Consider the following 13,996-nt stretch of genomic DNA (forward strand, 5'->3'; position numbering starts at 1 on the left):
GTGTTGTGTAGATAAAGACAAACAGAGAGAGTGGCAAAGGAATTAATTACTAAATATATACGAGATCAAGCAGTCTCTATAAATTCCCTCCTACAAAGTCAAACTGGCTCATTTTACAGTATATCAAATTAGTATTTATATGAATATTTGATAGCTGTTGCGTGAGCGTGGCGCATAATGCATGTAGCTAATCAATGTGACCCGGGATGTTACATGGAATTTTCACGAGAGAACGTCTTGTGATCGGCTCCCCAGCAGTCAAGATGCAAAATCGAAAAGTGGGCGGCTAAAAGCTCCGTCCCCACTTCCTAGCCCCCTACTTCCTTACAGCACCCTAGCTATTTTATTGTGATCTCAACTACAAATCTGCACGCTATTGTTGTGACAAAGTCCGTCCACAGACTGACAGACAGAAATATCAGCTGCTGGCCAAGTACTCCAGACCTCCTCTGTGGTACTTCCTGCTCCAGTAGATGTCCTTAGGAACATGTTTTGCCTTGATGACTCACACACAGACTCATGTCAAGTGTTGCACCGATCCAACTGTTTCAGTCCTGATACCGATACCGAGTACTGATTAGATAACTGTGTTTAATTAATAAGTTGTATGGGAAGTGACTGGGATCATTCTTTTATGTGCAAAGAAACATCAGGCTTGACTTCTATGTCGCTTTCTAAACTTTGTGAAACGATGTTTTAACAAATGCTGCATACCTTTATTTGAATAATTTCTGCTGAAATATGTTCAACGGACTCTCTGGAGTCCTGTCATTGCCTTTATATGTTATACCTTATATATGTTGTATCTGCTGTCTATAATTATTACTGGGCTTCACATTATTACCCTTTAAACTTGTGGCCTTCAACCCATCTGCTGCATGACCCAACCCTTTGATAGGATCCATGTGCACACAGCTCACAGGCTAAAAGAGGTTCCATACAGCAGAAATGTGAGTATCCCCAGAGCACAAGCGTGCAACAAAGACTTATCTGTCTATCTGTCCAATAAAACCGTCCCGTCCGCTAAAAATAGGTCCATTCTGAACAGCGTAGAAAGACGGTCTGCTCCCACTCTCCAACAGTCCGTGCTCTCGATCCATCGCACCACCCTTCCAATGGGATTTGCCAACCCTGTGAAAATGTGCCAGTGACCCAGTCTCCTAGCTTTCTCTTAAGACAGTGATTAACAGCAGTACAAGTGTTACTCAAGTCTGCCGGTTCAGGGGCATAGGAGAGAGGTAATTATATACAAAGAACGATGCAGAGCCACAGTGCACGTCGAAAAGGTTTGCTTTGTATTGCTATCAGTCTACTACCTACAATCAGGTCACCAAGCATCTTACTAATAAGAATATAATTGTGCAACAAAACCGATGTTAATCAAGCACTTTAAGATACTGTCAGTGAAAACACCTGTGTGGGTGGATCAGGGGTTAGTAAGGCGTTCAACAGTGACTCTTTACACTGCTAGTTTCACTAGTTAGTAAGCAGTGCTTACTGGGCAATTAAAGGAAGAAAGGTAGGGGACGTTAAAAGGAGACAGGATGCTTTAACACTGCAGAGAAATAATGGAATCGGTGGCAGGAAGAGGAGGGTGTGATCGGGATTAGAAGGCAATCGGGATTAGTCACAGGATCTGGGGCTCACAGGGCTGCTGCTGCAGACCTCAGATGACACATGCACAAAAATGCCAAGTCAGGCTGAGAGCCCGAGACAAGAAATGTGGGTGCATCCCATGTGTGTACATGTTGTCATTTGCTTTTTTTTTTAAAAACAGCTCGCTTTCACTGAAATGGCTGTAATCGTCAATTGTGATGTGTAAATGTTATCAGACGGAATTCACTTAAGAGGTGGAAATTATAAATATTGCCATAAACTCTCACTGTGCAATAGCTCAATGCTTTAATATCTATAAATTACCAAAGCACTGGCATGAAGTCAAATATGTATTCTATCCTTTTTAAATACAATTGGCTCATATAACAAGCGAACTAATAATACTTGAGAAATAACTTAATTACCACTCACTCTCCGCAGCACTCCAATTATAGCCTTTACAAAAGAGCAGCAGTAATGCACTTTTAAGTGTAATGAGAGTTTATCTAATTAGGCCTGTCTCACACAGGCACGGGCATGGGCACACACACACACACACACACACACACACACTGGTGAGAGAACCATCATTTAGTAATTAGTAGTGGTGATGAAACCCTCTATTACCGTTTCATTTACACACCATCACAGGGCACAGCCGGCTGACCTGTGTGCTTGCAGACAGCTAAGCCTTGCTAACAGCTTCTTTTTTATAAAGAGTAATATCTTCATGACAACTGTGGCACTGCACAGTGTGATACATTGGCTGGTTTGCCATTTTATTTCGACGATCAGTTAAAGGCCGGTACAGTACCATTATCTACTCCTGCCTTATATCTCCATCTGTGGTGTTAATGAGTGGAAAGGCGTGGTCCAACTGCTGAGACTAATAGGGATTGTCACACAGTCTAACCAGGTGTGAACATATATATATTACATGCCCCGGGGAACATAATAGAGGTGTTTGCTCTTATTATCACAGAGCTAATGATGCCCTGTGAGCTAAGCAGCCCGCCAGAAATCGCAGAGTTGTTCAGCTCTTTATTTTAAACCTCAACAGATGTACCTCACTTGGCCTGGCCCCCAATTGTGCGTTTGAACTTGTGTGATATTAGAAACAAGAACTCCCCGCTGTGATCGCAGGGTTTATGAGATATGTAAACCCTTTATTATTTTACATTTTTGTTTAAAAAGGTTCCACATCTGGTGCAGAGGGGAACCAGAGGCCTGAGGTTGCAATGAGGTAATATAAATATCCTCAACGGTTTTGCCAAGGTGGGTTTGTTTGCTTTCTCATTTTCACCTGGATAAATGTACCGCTGTGGCCAAATCTCCAAACTAGATATACATGAACTCCCCTCACTAAATCAGTTTCACATGTGGCCAAAGATATCAGGGGAAATCGTTAAACAGTTTGCTGATTTTCAGCACTATATTCATGGTTAGTCATGGGGTTGGTATGTCTTCAACATACACAATAGAGGCCAGGGCTCATTGTGTGATGCCCAGAGGACTCAGTCCCCTGTAGTGTGGCGTTTTCTGCCTCGGCTGAAGCTAGTAGTCAGTGTTGATGGGTGGGAAGCCAGTGAGGGATCATGTTCTTATCACCAGTAACAACTGTGGAGATAGCGGGGATCTGAGGATAGTGTGAAGTAGGGCTGTGTGGTAAACCGGTTGAAGCGGTATGCCGGTTTCAGTTTTCCGTACAGTATGAATTTTTCATATACCGTCATACTGGTCGCTGCTGTTCGGCAGGCAACGACATTTAATGTTCACAGCTTGAAGCTGAAGGAGCAGCGGACAGAGCTACTTCCGTCTCATGTTAACTCACTTGACTCAGGGTGTGTAAGAAATGACATCGCCAAAAGGCATGCTGGGTAAATGACATCGCCCACACAGGAAGACTTTTCTTGTGCAGGAAGAAGTCTTTTCCTGTGCAGCAAAGTGGGCGGGCTTTACCCATCATGCCTTTTGGCGATGTAATTTCTTGCACATCACGGCCGCTTCTCAATCAGCGTTCTTCTCTGTACTTGTGTTCTCGTGGACTCGTGAAACGTCATCAGTCGCGGCCCAAGTACTGTTCCAACTTGAGGACTTGATCCGCCCATTTTACCCAGGATGCATCAGAGCAGACTTGAGCGTACTTGAGAGAGCCAATATCCCAGAATGCATTTCGGACCAGCAAACGGGGAACAATGACGGATGAGAAAACTCATAACTGAAAGTTGACATGCTATGAATACTACCGTTGTTGAGTCACAAAATGTAATTTTAGGATGTTTTCAGGCGAGAAGTTAGTTGTTTAAGCATCAAATCTGTGGTCGCTTTCTCAAGAATCAGCCGACTTAAAAAGATACACCGACGAGTTGAGGTCCTGCTCGTGGGACCGTGAGCCCCGCAGCACCGGGCCGTCAGCGCTCTGCTGCCCACCGACAGCAGCCTGATCTCGGCTGGACTTTTTGAAATGATCCGCTGGCTCTGATGTCTCCGTATCGATTAAACATGAGATATAATTCGGTTTCGAGGATCTATCGAGCAATATTTATTATTTTATTATTTATTCACAGTCACATTAAATCAGTTTGACGGAGGGAAAGGTTAAGATTTATAACTTAAGATTTTTATTTAACTTTTACTTTGAACTACAGCGGTGTCTTATTACTTTTGACCGAATTCTTTGCAATCATATGTGTATCTATATAAATATATATATATGAAAATAGATATTTATAAACTACATATTTATAAACATATTATATATACAAGGATATGTGTATCTGTGTGTGTGTATATATATATATATTTATATATATATATATATATATATATATATATATATATATACATATATATATATATATATATATATATATAAATCCCTCCATGTTTAGCTCCCTATGTACCAATCAAAACAGCTGCTGGCCAGTTGCGAGCGAGTGGTGAATAACGATGGCGGTGGCGGTCCTTTTCGGCGTCAATAAATTAATGTGTTTAGTTGGAAAAAAAATACCGTGATATACTGTGAAACCGCCAGAATCATACAAAATACCATGATATGAAATTTTGGCCATACCGCCCAGCCCTAGCAATTGAATATGAATAACACTTCAGAGAGGATTGTCATTGTGCTGCATAGAGTATGTAGTGTTGACGACTAAATACAAAGGCTGGATGAAATGTGTTCTTTTTTGTCTTTTTTTACAATCAAATCTTTGAAGTCTGTCTCTATATTTGATGATGTCATCACCCTGAAAAAAAAGGGCTAGAAATTGGATTTTTTGCAAGTCTAAGTACACACGACCGGGACAGTGAAACAGCGAATGGCTACATGTAATTCATGGTGTGGTTAGATTGCTGCTAGACATCTCCTTAACACAGACCTTGCCTTCCTTTGTGTGACGCACGCAATTGAGCAACCTGTTCCTTTCTAACGCAGTGAAAATGTTTCCAAAAGGCTAAAACGGAATACTCTCCCTGATATTTTTCTTTAAACTTTCTTTTACACTCAACTTTCGAATACGTATCGGAGATGTTTTGATCCCACGAGTCGGAAACAATCCTACGCAGCCTTCATTGGAATATCATTCTACAAATAGTAAAATACTAAGTGGAGCCCAATCTTTATCTGCAACTGTGCAGAAATACCGGCTTTGAACCGAATGAATAGACATGCAAAAAAATGCAAAAAAGCATTTGACTGTCAATGTAATGAATTAAGGTTTTCTCAGTCTGGTGTATGAAAAGTAAGGAATTATTCCATTTTAAATTATATCACGAATGGATTTACACGGATTTTGTTCGTTTTGGGTTGAATAAAACCATAAACACACAAACACACATCAAGGCTTTTCTTAGCCATGTGCATTCACCCTACCACACACACACTTGTGGTTTCAAATTCAATAGAAGATCGTTTGTATACTATTGTTACTTTGAAGATTATTTTCACATGTCCCCTTGATTGGATTATTGTTTTGAACACATCACCGAATAAACCACACTGAGACGTATGAGAAACTATTGTCACTGCTGTTATTTTTTACTTACAGCCACATTAACGCTCTGGTCTGCGTAAAACCACTTCTCCCAGCAACATCTCTCCACCAACAGTTCCCAGTTAAGTTGCAGTCATGTGTTTCTGATCATTATACACTGTTACATGTTGTGTAGAAGAGGGTAAACATGACATTTTTCAGTACAAAATAATAATAATAATATTTTTTCTGTCCTGTGATATAATAACTATCACAGGACAGATAAATTGCAAGTTATATATTTTTTTCCGATTTCCATTTCAGGATTTCATGTTTCGGTTCATATAATGCGGTATTTATTCATTTATTTTCAATAAAATTGTAAAGCAGCTAAAAAGGGGGAAACAAATATATTGCTTTTTTTTGCTTCCTCAAGATATTATGAGGGCTGTCAGCCAAGTCTCGTCTAAACACTGGAAAATATTGATGCCCTCAAGGGCTTGATTATAATTAATCAAACAACATTTCCAAGTAGAAACAGACTGTCCAAATGGAAATATTTGAGCGCATGTGTCACGACTAAACCGAGTAGCATCTGTCAGAGCAGACAGAACAGAGCTGAGGTCATCCTCGCATGTGAACGCTCTTGTCTCAGAGATGGCCCAAAAATACAGTTATTCCATCCTGTCAGGAGATTTCATACTTACAGTGACAGCACTGTGATAAGTCATTATCATTTAACAAAGACAATACATTCAAGTCTGAGGTTGTATTTTCTAGTTTGAAGGGAGATGTTTATAAGTGATATTTGTGAGTGTATATAAAACTATATATACACACATATAAAAAACAGGCACCAAGTGGAGGAAAACACATTTGTCGGCAAATCAAAAGAAAAAGCAGTTTGTGGTCATGACTAATATGAATATAAGCCAAGCAGATTCCATTTCATTTTCTCCATATGTGCAATTGGTTGCAAAAACGACTGATATCCTTTTTGTTCTTTAGAAAAATGGCAGGAAGGCTTTCTTATGAGGTTTTCTGTGTTTTCATATTTGGCCAGGTCTAAAACCGGCATTGGCTGTAATGATTGCATTCATTTGTAAAGGCCTGAAATGGAATAGTCATGCAGAAATATGAGAAACATAAATAACAGAGTTTTTAGAGCTCAGTTTTTCCTGCTTTTCCACTGTTTTTGCACACTGAAAGAATAAAATGATTCCTCTCATTCATTGTGTTTGAAGTGGAATACCACCTTAATTAAATATATTGTTTCCGTAGCCGAGGAAAGTGCAATCAATATTTGTGAACATGAGCTTCTCTCTTTAAAAGCCAGAAGCCTCTCTGTTTTTTAACTTTGTGGAGCTGATCAGTACATCAGAGTCTTCCATCTTGATGAGTGCAAAAGTGTTTGTCAGTACGGATATTAAGATCGGTTCAGTTGTTGTGCATTGAGTTTGCAAGGTCACTACACAGAGACACAATGTACTCTTGGAAATAGGAGAGGAGGACGAGATCGGAGGTAATAATACGGGATACCTGTATAGACAATAACTGGGGGACCCTTTATGTGCACCAAATACCTTTTGCGATGCAGAATGGACCCAAAAACCGGCCACTGTTTGAGTTCACAAAACATGTAATCCACAAACATTCCCTTTAAGAAAGTGATTGTAAAGATGCATATTATGTTTATGTAATTCCACCACAAACAATGGCCTATTGAACATGTTGTGCATCACAGTTTTTATGATTTCAAGAGCCACATGATGTCCAGCCTATTGCCAGAAATGAGAACATTAAACATATTTTCTGGCAACATATAAAAGTCATAAAATTCCCCCCCCCGAGAACACCAGGATTGACTACTGCTAAACTAGCACATTTGGCAATTCTGTCCGAGTCTTCCTTGACCTTTCCTTTGCTGCCAAGTCATCACAAACTGAGAGAGTGAACAGTTCCCAGCCTTGACACTGAGTCAGACACACAAACCCGTAACAACACACATGCCTCTACACAGCTCCAGCGTAGCAGACACACAGCAAACATCCGCGGGGTGCACAGTTCATTAAAAAGTGAAAATGCAAAGGGGTGAAATTCTTTTAATCACAGCGAAGGACTTTCCAGATGGCCTCCTAAACAGGGTGTGCTGGTGCTTTCGTTACCATGCCAAATTTTTTGGCCAACAAAATCAAGCTGCACGTCCAACAGATATTTCTTTAGGAACCAACTAAATGCATGACAACGGTAGCAGTGTTTTGTGTTTTTAAATGGAGTTTATGGCTTTAAAAACACCCAGGGGAAAAAAAGTCTCCTTTGATGCGTCCTAAGATATCTTGCATTATATTTAGAAAAGAACAACAATGTCAACACTTTACCGTCTGAACACAAACTGCATAGTCACAAACAAGCACATGCAAAGGAGCCACCACCACAAACCTCAAAGGTGCCTCTCTTTTCGGAGACAGGGACGCTAAGCAACTGTAAACAAAACAAAAAGCCGAATCCTGTTTACAAGTCGTTTGTGAGTGTAAGGGCTGAAGGTCAAATGGATAGGATGTTGAAGTCAAGGCAGGACTGGAGTCACGACTGGTGGGTCCAATGAGCCCTTCAGGTCATCTGTGTCGAGGGGGGGATTAGGAGCTGTCGGTGATCCCATCAAAGCAATGTGTCACCAGCGCCGTGTCTTACCATTGAGCCGCACAGTCGGGCGAGCACTGATCCCCTTAACTGACTCTCAGCGGGCCCGGCAACTAAGGCGAGCTGACAGCGGGGCTATTTTCGGGCAGAAATCAGCCCTGTTTAGGCAGGGCCACAGATAGAGATGGCCGGGGCCCATGCCATCGCTCTCCATTACAGGGAATGAAAAACGCAGTGAGGAGCCCACTTTTCCACTTTGCAGCAGAGAGCAACCTTTTTGCTCACGACAGCTCCCAGAAACAGATGAGGGATAAATGTGTTGTGACAGCAGTTAATAAGGTCCCTGTGATCTTCTGGTAGTGTTCAGAGAGTATGTGTGTGTGTGTGTGTGGGGGTGTGTGTCTGTGCGTGCGTGTGTGCACGCGTGAGTGCCCATGTGTCTTTGTACTAAGACTATGCTTTGCTCAGAGGAGTAAAATGCACTGATGAGAGATGAATAGAGCCGCTAAAGGAGGTTGCGTCTTGATACATGACTACATGATACACATTTGACATGCTTGATCATCCTCTCCTCTTTTGTATGACAGATTAAAAGAGCCAGTGGACTAAAATAGTAAGCAGGAACACAAATAAAGTCTCTACAAATAGCCAGAGCCTGTCGCGAAACGCATGAAATAGCTATAGCACCGATTAGCGTTTCCTGCCGTCTATACTGTTGCTGTTACTAAATAATCTGCCATTCAGTTTTCTGAGAGAAAGAGCTATCGAAACAAAATGTTCCACTATTACTATTTGAGCCATTTGCATTTAAATGAATATCACAATCCCCACAAGTCCACATGTGGCTGCCAGGCTTCCATTTACAGTAGGCATCCATGCAGTGATCACAAATTAAAGTAAAGGATAAAAAAAATGTAAAAATATGCCAACGCTCTTTCACCTTCTCACTGGCCAGTAGCAGTCAGTTGTTTCCACGTCTGGTGCTGATGTAAATGCTGCGTCACCTCAACTTGTGACTAGATATTTTCGTCGTGACCCTGCAGCGCTTCCTTACAGTTTTGCCAAATTAGCACTCTGCAGAGGTTTCAACAAGCTGTCCTAAGTGTTTGGCAACACTTTGAACTTAATGTTTGGAGGAGCTTTGAACATGCCCTCGCTGTTCTCTCTGTCTGTTCTTGAAATGCAGTACCAGTATGTTTCTGATACTGGTGGGAACAATGTCCTCGACCCAATGACACAGTTGAGCTGCATTTAAATATAGGCCTTTTTACACAGCACACATTTTGACTTATCATAATATGAAGACTGATCAAGACAGAATTGTTTAAAAATGTAGTTGTATTAGCTTTAAAAAATATATTTAAAAAAGAGCTGTAAATAAAGCTGAAGGTAGCATTACAGTGGCGTGATTATTACATAAGATACACACATACAGTTATACTCTATCCGCCTGCAGCTCTCTGGCGTCACGTTACACGTCACCTCTCTGCAGGGCAACCGTTTCCAAAGGCATTTTCCTTGAAATAGGCTGCTGCCTGGCGGTGAATGTTTGTGCTGTCAAAGGATTAAGACATCACAGCATATCTAAAACTATTACAGCGACAATTTATTTGACTTTCTTGACACAGCTGAGCAGAGAAGCCACTCATTTCCTCAACAAAACTGAGCGGTAGGGACTTTCTGAAGGTCCTTACTGCTGTGAATCTTTTGAACTGCCATGCTGGGTGCTCCACAAAAGGCATTCGTCTGGCTTTATCAGGTTCAATTTGTTGCAGTAAAAAACAGGCTGACATTTGCATCTGTAGATGTACAGTATTTGACGAGGTGCCAGTTCTCAATTTGTCCGCTTGCAAAGAGCACATCTCAATTTGCAGTTTAAGGTGCATATTATAGTAATTTGTGCATCGTGCTGTTTCCATTATCAGACATACTAGAATATTGATTAACCTGTGCTTGAGGAAATCTGCAGAGGCTTATTGGGTAGACTCCTGGACTGCTCCTTCCACAACCCATCAGCCCACCTCCACCACCCATTCATATCCGGAGGAGGGGTGTGGGATCGATGGCATGCCGGGATGCTATTAGAGCCAAGGCAGCCAGGCAGGCAAGTAGCCACGTCTTCAAAAGCAAAGTGTGGGAGGAAAAATAACACAAGGTAATTATCTGGGCCCCGCTAGCCACCACTGAGGTAATCTGTAGTGTGGAGGACGGAGGGGGGCGGCTGTGGAGGTGGTGTTCAGAATGTCTGTCCATATTTACCTCAACTCGCTGCACTCTGCTTACTTCACAACGCTGATGGAGAAGACAAAAACTTTCCCAGGCACACATTTGTTAATTTTATTCTAATTTTTGCTTGACATCTTTATTCAGATCAACTTGCAACTACATCAAACTACAGCAAACTACAGCAAAGAAAAACTAAACAAGAGGGTTTATGAAAAAAGACGACAACAAAAAACAGCCGAGCAATCAGAGGGAATCACATCCCGGCCTGTCACTCTGCCGCTGAAGCCAAATCGCCAAGCAAGGTGAGAAGCCATCTGCTTTTCCAGCTAACTTAAAAGTCATGATGAATGAGAAGCAATTAGGCAAATGCTTCAGAAGCATCTGGACAACAAGTCATCACAAAGTCAAGAAAAGTTCCACTTATCTGACTTGCGCCCGCACAAGTTGATTTTATCAGTTAACAAACACTGAATTCATTCCAAACCTGACTAAATGACATCTGCATGGATTTTTATTTTCTAATAGCTCATTTGGAAGTGCACACAAAGTCTTCAGTCGGAGCAATTGAATATAATTTGCTTCCTCTGATCCTGAATGTCTCTCATTTGTGTAATCAAATAACAGCAATAATCACTGGTACGACTATTCCACTCCACGCCTAAAAGCTCAATCTCCAATGACTCAATTCTAATGGAAAGAAAACACAAATTACCACAGTGAAAGATAGATCGCTCTGTTTAACATACATAAGAGATAAAAAAAAAAGATACTGCATGAGCACAGACATAAACACACACTAACACACACTATTAAAATAGAGAACAATTGTAAAAAATAAAAACTGCAGAATCAGCGATCTCACTCCTACGTGCGGCCATGAGGCTTTGTGCTTGCCCACTAATTCCTGCTTCCAGAGCAGCTAATGAGTTAAAGGTCAGTAGGCTGTTATGACACCAATTAGTTCAATATTTCAAATCAGCAGTGTTCGCTCATCATCAGTGGTGGTCGGCCGATGCTTTGAGATTTAAAGAAAGCTAATTGCAGAATAATGAGCACAACCCGATGCAAACACGGTGAGGGACGCTGCGAGGAATAATCCCTTGGGGTGGTTTAGAGGTCGTGTGCTGACCCTCAGCTGGTGTCGTGGATAAACACATGGGTCAGGGTACAGCGCAAGGTGCAGGGGTTATTGTGGAGGTTTGAGTGCATGGTCAGCTTAAACACCTTCAAAAAGGAGAACTGATCCTGATCTTTCTTGAGTAATCTTCTTTGAAACATACGGTTGCTGACGGGATCAAACAAAGAGGTTTTTTTCCAAATTCCCAAATTTGCTCAGTGTGATCCGAGCCCTCTCTGCGTTACTCGCCGACTCCGTGTTCGGATGACGTACACAGAGTGCTGAGCACAGGAATAAAATGATGCCAACTATAGCAAGCTATAAGCTAACTAGCTGATAGCTTTTATTCTCCAAGTGGAATATAAAAGTCAAATCTTGCACGAGAGTCAGAAAACGAAACATGTTCGCTTTGATTGCAGCACAAAAAGTGAAGAGAATACAAATTTCGGTTCCAGTTTTTGAACGTGTAATTTTCTTTCACGGATCAACAAATGTGATGCAAGTTAAGAATGCAGTCAGAGAGTCATGTGGGGGGTATATTGAATCCTGGGGCATCTTCAGCCCAGGCAAAATGTCTGTCATATAAAGACAATGTAACCTTGAGATGCAACTTGAAAACAGCATCGCACCTCTGACCAATGTATATCCTAATTATGGGAGCATTTTATTTCAGTTTGACTGCACATTAATGCAGCATTTCATGAATGAAGCAGATGAATCTCCGCAGGCAGATGTTTGAGAGAAACATATTAATAACAAGACAAAGACACATCTTTGGGTGGGGACATGTCTAATTGAGGGGGGGGCTCTCAAATGTATTTTGAACATGGATAACGCCGCTCCAGATGTAATAATGAATTTGTTAAAAAATATGATATCAATATTTCACATTTTCAAGAGTTTTTGATGTCATTTAAATGCTTCAAAAGCACTTTTCCTTTCCCAATAGGAAGACCCTGAAGTGTTATGTCGAGTGTGCTCAAAAAGGACCAACAATTGATAGAGCAACCATGACAAGCATCCCATTCAGAGCTGCCAGTAGCAGTCAGTCCAGTTATCTGGTGAACGTTTTTGTATATCTGTTGTGCAGATTGACGGTTCGAGGTTCTGGCTCCTGCCAGGGAAGCATGATTGACGTCCTTGAGATGGAGGAGAGCCAGCGAGGACCGTTCAGTTACTCTGGGCTCCAAGACGGCAGAGGGTTGATACGCCTGAGAGTCAGCGTTCACACGGTTTGATGTAAAACGAAGCAATTCCAAATGTGCACGGCAAAGCTATGGTTGTAGTATATGGGTGTATCTATGACAGCACATTACCTACTTCCTTTAAAACCACCAAAGCCAAAACCCCAAAGTACAGACAGTTTCACTTTTTCTTGCAACAACGCTGATTGAGCAAACAGTTGCTTACAGCACTAGATAACATATAACTTTTCTGCACTCATCAATGCTCCTTACTTTATAATAAATCACCTCTGGCCAGATCCTTCGTCAATCAAATCATCAATAACCCTAGCACCGCTTTTGTTGTTTAGTTAGTCAGTATACATACTTCTATTCTATTTCACTGTATATACTTTATATACACTGTATATACTTTGCATTTTTGCACTTTTGCACTCAATGTTATTTAATTTTCTTAAATGTAATAGGCTCTGCTATTTTATTGTACTGTATATATCTTATCCTATCTATCTATCTATCTATCTATCTATCTATCTATCTATCTATCTATCTATCTATCTATTTATCTATCTACTTGCAACTTGGGTTTTTGGCACTACAAGACATAACTGTGTGAAGGAGCAGGACTATCTCCATGTGAAAGTATGGGACATACCATCCAGAATGGCTCACCAGACAGGAAGTATCTCATCACTCATCACACATGTACAGACACACACACACACACACACACACACACACACACACACACACACACACACCCAGCAGCTGCAGATGTGCAGCAGCAGGAGTCTGTGAATTACTTTTTTGTCGTCTTTCTGGTTTGCTGGCTGCGTATCCTGACTGTGGCTGTCAGCAGAAGACCTGCCGCTGGCTTCCGTCTGTCTGTCGTCAAACTCATTCTGCTGATTGGCCTCTGACCGAGGAGAGCCCAAAGGGCGGGGCTCCGGCTGCTGAACGCCACTCTGGACGTCCATCTTCCTCTGCAGTGCCTTGAAAGGGAAGATCAAGATGGAGGAGGATAAGGCAGGGAAAAGGGGAAAAGGGGGCGAGTTAGACAGATGGACTGCACGCAAAGGATCCATGGACTTGTTCTCACGACCATCTCACCCACAAACACAACGAGCAGAATTTACTTCCTTGTCTGCTGGTTTCTACTGCGAACGAGCGCAGGAGGAGATCATAAGAAACGTTTGCTAGACGATATAAATACACAGTGCAGGTAGAAGCACTTTTGATATGAAACTTGATCAGAAGCT

The 13,996-nt window shown here is 41.5% G+C and overlaps 1 protein-coding gene across 1 annotated transcript in view; it reads right to left on the minus strand.

The window, feature by feature from the left end:
• Positions 1–13,714, minus strand: part of LOC306749163 (RNA-binding motif, single-stranded-interacting protein 3) — a gene marked incomplete at its 5' end in the record, with an annotated part of 261,463 nt that extends 247,749 nt beyond the window's left edge. The window contains one exon of the mRNA XM_079232420.1: positions 13,541–13,714. Within this exon, the coding sequence (XP_079088546.1) occupies positions 13,541–13,714 (174 nt within the window). The remainder of the gene's footprint in view (positions 1–13,540) is intronic.
• Between the last annotated feature and the right edge of the window lie 282 nt (positions 13,715–13,996).

Source organism: Taurulus bubalis (assembly GCF_910589615.1).
Source record: "Taurulus bubalis genome assembly, chromosome: 16".
NCBI classification, from domain to species: domain Eukaryota; kingdom Metazoa; phylum Chordata; class Actinopteri; order Perciformes; family Cottidae; genus Taurulus; species Taurulus bubalis.